This window comes from Lynx rufus, unplaced genomic scaffold (assembly GCF_022079265.1).
Source record: "Lynx rufus isolate CCGP_SWC_20201006 ecotype Redwood Valley unplaced genomic scaffold, mLynRuf1.p SCAF_15, whole genome shotgun sequence".
In the NCBI taxonomy this organism is placed as follows: Eukaryota; Metazoa; Chordata; class Mammalia; order Carnivora; family Felidae; genus Lynx; species Lynx rufus.
Window position 1 is genome coordinate 53,444,007 of NW_025814829.1, and position 7,806 is coordinate 53,451,812.

At 52.5% G+C, this 7,806-nt stretch overlaps 1 protein-coding gene across 2 annotated transcripts in view; it reads left to right on the forward strand.

Moving 5' to 3' along the window:
• The window catches only part of CD247 (CD247 molecule), a 73,319-nt gene extending 71,372 nt beyond the window's left edge, over nucleotides 1–1,947 (forward strand). For both annotated transcript variants that reach the window (XM_047077064.1, XM_047077065.1), the window contains exon 8: nucleotides 775–1,947. In XM_047077064.1, the coding sequence (XP_046933020.1) occupies nucleotides 775–840 (66 nt within the window). In that variant the 3' untranslated portion in view covers nucleotides 841–1,947. The remainder of the gene's footprint in view (nucleotides 1–774) is intronic.
• Nucleotides 1,948–7,806: the final 5,859 nt, after the last annotated feature.

Genomic DNA, 7,806 nt, shown 5'->3' on the forward strand with positions numbered 1-7,806 from the left:
CAGAGGCCGTGCGGTCTTGCCAAAGGGTCGATGTAGGCCGAGGACGCCACACGAGCAAATGATTATGCAATCGAAGGAGAGCCAACCTATTTCTCTAAAATGTAATCCCCAGCGGGATTTTATTCGGCTCCTTCTGGCTCCCCTGGGCCGTTCACAGTTTGCTTGACGGGCTCCAAGGTGTCAGGCTGCCCAGCTTGCCTGAGTTCAGAATGACGTCAAAAGGGCCCCTAGCATTTTCCTGTGAGTGGCTTCCTGGATCTGTCTTCTGGACCAGGGGGAGATGTCGTAGTGGGACTGGGACCAGGACAGAGGGCATAACTGTAGTGGGGTGGCCTGGGAACAAGGCTCCGGGGGGACGGCTGAGGTCAGGGAGCCACTGTCTCCTTGTGACAAGTCCTGGCTTCCTGGAGGCCCAGGTGTCAGGGACAGCAGACTCTGGAGCGAACCCCGATTCCAGCTCAGTGTTTGGGGAGGGTGGGGGCTCTCCTTCCTCTTTGGTCCAACAGGAGGTTCTTCTAGGCCCCAGACACTGTAGGGCTCAGTGCTCGGGAAGCTAGAAAGAAGGCAAGAATTTAGCTGGAAAGGAATTGCTTCCAGGTCATTCCTAGCAGGACATAGAACATATTTTTTCTGTAGCCTTCTGGGGCCAGGCCCCTACCTGGGGCACGAGGGGATCGTTCCTAGGCCTCTGGAAGCCACTTGTTGGCCTCCAGGTAGCCTAGAGCCCACGCGGAGCTCTTGACCCACTTTTCTTTTCTGATTTGCTTTCACTAGGGGCTCAGCACGGCCACCAAGGACACCTATGATGCCCTCCACATGCAGACCCTGCCCCCTCGCTAAGAGCACCGGGCACTTCGCCAATCACAGGCCAGACCTGAAGACACCCAGATTGTGAAAGACACAGGATAAAGCGTTTATAACCCAGTTCACTCGTATTTCTTCACCACCCAAGTATTCCTTTTTAAGAATAGGATGCTTCGCGTTGTAACATTTGGTCACGTCCATTTCCAAACCGTCATGCACGGAACGTCGTCCCTGGACTCTGCAGGGGAGTGCGTTCCCCCAGGGCTGCGGCCCCGTCCTCGAGGAGCCCGTGGTGAGCCCCGCAGGTTCTCGGGTCTTCTGGTTTGTTGGGGACTGTGGACAGGCCCCCGTCCTGGCATGTTCGGTCCATGTTTCGTCAAGTCCCCAGAGAAACTCAAACGTTAGCACATATCCTAATAGGCTCTATTGTCCTGTCTGTATTTGAGTGGCTTTGCTCCTGCTGTAAATCCGGCGTCTGTTGTCAACCCGTGCCTTCATGTCAAGGTGACTTGTAACTGGGGCAAAGGGGCTGTCGTGCATCCCTGTGAAAGGTCTGTGCAGAGGGGACAATGGGAGGGGAGCCGGGGCACGTCCGCAGTGGATGAGGTGGGGAGGGGCAGGGGGTCATGGAGCCTCCGTGGGGGGCACGGGGTGGGGTGCGGGGCACACAGGAGGGGGCCCTCCTCGGTCAAGCGTACATTCCCTCCGGAGAGGTCAGCGTCCGTGGCCCAGGCACTCAGGGACCCAACGAGCCTGAGTTGGGGGGGAACTCTCCGGGGGGAAGCGAGTTGTGACCAGAGCGGCCCAAGGGGACGTAGCAGGTGCCCTTACAGGTGTGACGCAAGCAAGCGTGGGGGCGAGGGAAGGGGCCGGACCACACTCTGTCCAGGCCCTCGTTCACGTCGCGCCCCGGGTGAGAGACGGACGTCACCGGGAAGGTCTCGGCGGGAGGCTCAGCCCCACGCAGACCCGCAGAGACACACCCCCCCCCCGCCCCGAGGGCCGTGGCGACTCTGGGGAACATCGCCGTGTGATTACGGGGCACGCGACTATGAGTGGACAACCCTCTCTGTCTGCTGAGTTTTAATTTATACTCGTTTGCTGTAGCCTTACTCTTTCGCATAATAAACGCTTTGGTGAAAATGCGTGTTCTCCGGGCTTTATTTTGGCAGTCCGGCCGGTGACGGTAATTTAGTCGTCGGGCAGTCCGTCTGGTGCCCTTGTCAGGGGACAAAACTGACTTCCGGAGAGCAGCGTGGCTCCCTGGGGGGCACAGGTGGCCACGGGCGTGCCCGGGGGGGGGGGGGGCCCGGAGTGCCTCCATCTGGGTCGGTGGCCGCGCCTGGAGGCCTTGAGTGCAGTACCAGTGGGCAACGTCAGGCTGGGCCAGGCCTGTGGGGGGGGGGGGGCGGGGGCAGGAGTGCAGGGCTTCCGGCTCCGTGCCCAGCTGGTGGCAGAGGGAGGCCAGCAAGCAGCCAGTCAGCAGAGTCTGGGACTTGCAAACAGCCGCTCATGCCACTGCCCCAAACCTCAGTCTTGTGGGGTTGGGGGAGGGCCGGAGGACGACAGAGGTCTTCTTCCGTCGGGTTCCCTCTAAATGCAGGGGCTGTACGCGAGGCCCCAACTCATCAAGCTAGCAGTTCATATCGGGTCGTGTTTGAGATCAGAACCCAAGATCGTGGCTGTTAAAAGCCCCCCCGAGCACCTAGGATTCCGGCAGGAGTGCTGTGCATCTCGGGCCCGGGGGAAACGCGTAACAACTCCCGAAGAGAAGGCATTCAATTTGTAATCCGGCCTCGTAGGGGGAATTCAATTCCATTCAACAAATATGTACCCTGCACCTCCCTATTTTCCGTGCCCAGCACTTTACAAGCCACCCGGGAGGACAGAGAAGTACCACCACAGGCTTAGGGGTTTGAAATTTTGCCGCTGGATGCCAGGCGGATCACAGAGAAGAGCTGCATCCCACGGCTGTGTCGCGACACACAGGGGCCAGGCGGGGAGGGGTGGCAAGTTTCCCGGGCGGAAGGCCTCGGAGGAGGGACGGAACGTAGGACGGCTGATGACAGCCAGCCCTAAATTATGTAACCTGGTCACGAGGCAACGGGACGGGAAATGGGTGTTGTGTGGCGCTAGCGGCCTTGAGTCTAAGACAACAGATGGCCCCTTGTGGGTTGCCACTCCTTTTGTCTTCTACTCACCGGGCACCCGAAGTTGGATTCAGCTGTTGGTCAAAGTGAGTCAGCCTCACACGTCAGACCTAGTTTCAGGGTCCGCGGAGTTACACGCAGGCCGTGTGACCCGTATGTATGGCTGGCTTGAAAACAAGAGTTTGGCCCAGTCCCGTCAACAATTTAGCTCAAGAGGCAGGGAGGAAAGCCAGCGGCGAGGTGTGGGTGCCACAGGTGACCTGGGTGGGCAGGGCACTTACCGGACCACAGGCAAGACGCCCGCACGCACAGAAGAGCCAGCTGGGTGAGAGCCACAAGTGCTGGGGGGAGGAGCCCAGGGTCAAGGGGAGGCGGCCCAGGTGCCGCTTCCTAGGGGCCCGGGGCTCCCCCCCTCCAAAGTACAGCTGGATTCCTTCCATCCCCAGAAGCTACTGATCGGCTCAGATGTGCCGCCAACTTATTTTACGTAAAAAAACCCCCCAACTCTTAACATAAACATCCATTGTAAGATGCAGCCCTGTTTCGTGTTAAAATAGGAAGATGGGTTTTAGAACAAAGGAAGGCCGCTCACTTGCACTGAGGGACCACGGACGGACGCGTTGCGTGTGCATGTAAATTAAAATGGAAGCTTTTGGTATTTTTAAAAACCTGCATCGCTTTGTTGTCACTGAAGTTAGGTAGGATGTGGATGTTTCCGATCAAGTTTTCTTCTGCCTGGAGTAAGTATGCCCTAAGAACAGAACGGTCACCGAAGCCGGGTTGGGCAGGGACAAAAAGGGCAGGTGATCAATTGAAGCTAAGAGGAGGTTCCAAGGGGACTCAAAGCCTGGCCATTCGGTCGGCTGTTCAGCTGTAGCTGTAGACCTGGTCCCTGTCCACAAGAACTCATGATGCCTTTTGGCAGCCTGGCACCGGACGTTTCTGCGACCCTACGACTGAGTTCTAACTACAGAGGTCCTGCACCTTCGAGCGCTCGTTTTTGGAGAAAGGAAAGGCAGCAACAGAGCAGATGTCATTGACACCCTCTCGCGGGGAATTCAGCTTGGCCGATGCCAAGCGGAAGTGGGTTAGAACGTAACTCCCTTCTTAACAAGGCCTACAGGGTGATGATAATCAGTACTTTATCCCCATTCTGTAGGGATGGCTTTTGCCTTCTGAGGTCTTTCTCATGCTGGCGGGCGAGCAGGTCAGTCTCTACCAAACAGAAGATTTGTTAAGGACTCCGCAAATTGCTTTAAGGGATAAACTTCCCAAACTTACATGCAAGCTACAAACCCGAGGGGTGGGATAGCAGCCTAGTCGGGTTACATCAGGGGACGAGAGGAACCGAGATCGGCCTTCCCATTCCGGGCCCTTCAGAGGGTGCAAGCACGTCTTGAGACAACAGCGCTCTCCTACTTCAGGGAGCACAGCCGGCAGACCCGGGTCGCACACGGTCGCGAGACAGGGAAGTTAGCCTCCCAAAGCTCTTCAACAAGCTGATGTTTGCTTTCTGTGGGAAATTCGCTTTAGGATTCAGATTTTCAGGGGCACCTGGGTGGCTCGGTCGGTCGAGCATCTGACCTTGGCTCCGCTTTGTAAGTTCGAGCCCCGCGTTGGGCTCTCTGCTGTCAGCCTGGGGCCCGCTTCGGATCCTTCGTCCCCATCCCTCTCTGCCCCTCCCCCGCTCCTGCTTTCTCTCTCAAAAAATAAACATTAAACGAAAAGAAAAAGCCTCGAATTTTCATTCAACAAACTGCACTCCAGACGCTAAATGTGAACTCGTATAAGCTAGAGGGAGTGAGGTTGAGTTGTGTGCCCTCCGACAGGAGAACCAGATGCCAAGTCCGGGGCTAGCTTCTTTCAGAGAACCCTCAGGGAATGGGTGTTCAGGATGTGGCAGGAAACGTTGGAGGGGCACCAAAGAGTATAAAGAGCGAAGGGTGGAAAAGTCAAATTCAACACCTGGTCTGCCATCAAAGACACAAGAGAAATGGGAGCCCTGAAGGGTGATCTTGCAGGACCAGTCAAGGGCCTGTGGCTTTCTTTGGTCACACAAGGCCCTGGGGTGCGAGGAGCCGACCCTGAACCCTCAGGGTCTGGGGAGCGAGAGAGCTGTGGCGGCGGCCACAGCACTCCAGGGGACACAGGAGACAGTGGGCGGTAGGACCCAGGGTGGGGGTGGGCTAGGAACCAAGGTGCCTCCAGTGCCTGGGACCCCTGAGAGCCCCTCCTGGAAAAGACCCACGGGAAGGCTTATGCGACGGTCTGTGTGCGGGAAGCGTCCAGAATACCAACACGACAAGTGCAAGGAAACTCCAACAATGTGAAAACACTTGGAAAATGGTTTAATGATGTTTTACAACAGAAACGAACTGTACAGTTACAGTAAGTTTAATATATATATAAAAATTACAGCAGACAAATGCATCTACACAAAACCTACCGTTTCATTCTGATTCACTGTCACCTACGCAATCTCTCCCAAGCCTACAGCCCCGGTGGGAGGCCCCAGGAGGGGGAATCATATAAAGGGCACTTTTAAAGAGACAGCACCGCTCATATTCCCCACCACCTCCTCAGGCCTCACAGCTAATTCCCCAAAATGTGAAGTTGCTTGCGTTTTGGGTTTTCAAAATCCAGAAAACGTGTGTTTCCCAGGGACCCGGATAACAAGGGCCCCCGAAATCCAGGTTATCAGCAGATTCTTACAAAACATTCCTATCCGAGGGGAAATGGCTAACCAGGCACTCTGGGGCAGTGAGGCTATACAAGAGCCACCCAGATTGCAAAGTTACCTAAGGAGAAATGTAAAAGGACTCCCAATCAACTACTTAGAAATTGTCACTGCCTCATTAAAGCTGCTGGACAATTTTGGAAAGAATCATTTACACCACATCGTAAGTTTCCACAAAAGAGAACTCAAACTCACATTTTAAACTTAAGTACATAAAACAAAAGTTTTGGGAGGCCAAGGGGCCAATACCCCTTATGACCCTCCCTCGACAACAGTGGAAAAACACCCCTGAATCAATATTAAAAAAAAAAAGAAGAAAGAAAGAAAGAAAGAAAAAAAAAAGTCAAAGGAAGAAAAGAGAAAGGTGGTGGTGGTGGGGGGAGTTAAGATATTTAAAGACAGAGAGAGGAAAAAAAAAAAACCCAAAGCATCTTTAGGAAAACACGATCACGGTCTGTTTAAAACAAAAACAAAATCCCTGTCGGGAACGGTAATCAGCAAATATGCAATCCAAATTGAACCCGGTGGAAGTTTATTACTGAATATTATGTACACTCAGAACTTTTTCATTTTCTTTTTTATTATGAACACCTAGGCAGTGAAAACTGTTATGTTAATACATACATAGACACACCCAAAACATACAAAAATACTATTATTTCAAACTACTAAGAATAGGACAGTTCAGTTATTTTCATGCTATGACTTTAAGAGCATTACACTGAAACAAACAAGAAGTTAAACGACATTTTTTTTTTTTTAATATCCCAGAAATATACCAAAATATACATCTAAGCTTTGGAATTACTGAGGTTACACTAATGCAAGTGCTGGGTAATCGTACTTAATACACAAGTCTAAGGTTCTGCAGGAAAGAAATCATCTTTGGTATCTGCATCAGGCTAATATTATTAACATTTGGATTTTGCTTTGGGATAGAGCTTGTATGACCCTAGAACCAAATACCCGCCCCGCCCCCAATCAACTGAGATTAAAAAGATCCATGTAAAAAGTTCCTTCATTTGCAAGCCCCCCACCCCCACCCCCGAGTTAAAAAGTCACAGGCATCTACCTAGCACAAAGGTTGTGAAATACAATGCATAGTTGCACAGTGGTGCTGCAGAAAGGAAACCAACTACGGTAAGGAGAAACGAAAAGCTCGATAATCATTCTGCACGTTTTCTCACCAACAGGGCAGAGCCGCTTCCAAGCAGTTCCAGTAAAGGAGAGAAGAAAAGGCTTAGAAGGGCACCTTGGCGTGTCCTCACTGTCATGACCCCAGAGGTCCAAGCACCCAGCAGAGCAGCCAGTCCCGCACCAGTGTCTTCAACGTCCCCCCACTCTGTGGGTCCGGCGGCCCGGCAGCAGGCCTTGGCCTCCCAGCTCCCCCGTGCTAAAAGCCCCTGTGGTGACCGTGGTTGCTGGGGGGGTGGCTCATCACGGCGATGGCGGCTTTTTTATTGTTTTGGAAAATCTGAAATGCCAATTTGTTCCACGGCACATTCACAGGTTGGCCAGAGCAAAACTACCGAGGACGCACCTCTGCAAACCCGAGCACATGGAAAACAGACCCCCCCCCCCTGCCCTTCCCGTGGGTCACAGCCCCCCACCCCCACCCCTAGCCTCACTCCTCTAAATGCCAGGACGCCACAGACTGGATTGATGCTGAAGACTTCTCTTTTCTTTGGTTTTTTTGTTTGTTTTGAGTTTATACAATCATTAAGGAATCTTTGGTTTTGGCTGGAAATTTAAAAAACAAAACAAAACAAAACAAAGAAACCACCCTCCCCTGGCTTATAGCAGCAGTAGTAAGACCTGGCAAAGCTTTCTTTCAACACTGGGGGTGGGAATTGAAGGCTGGGAACTACATTCAAAGAAAAGGTGAAAGGGCTGGGGATGCAGCTTCTAAAGAGCCCGTCGGATACAAGATTGTCAAATAATAATAATATTAATAATAATAAAAACTTAAATATTTGGATTTATTATTATTATTTTTTTGGTCATGACAAAGGAAAAAAAGTGAAATGTGTATGCAGCAGTCAGCTTAAAGGAGCCTTTGGTGTCTTTTTTCCCTTCCACCCAAAGTCCTGAAAATGAGCAGAACCCTGAGGCCGC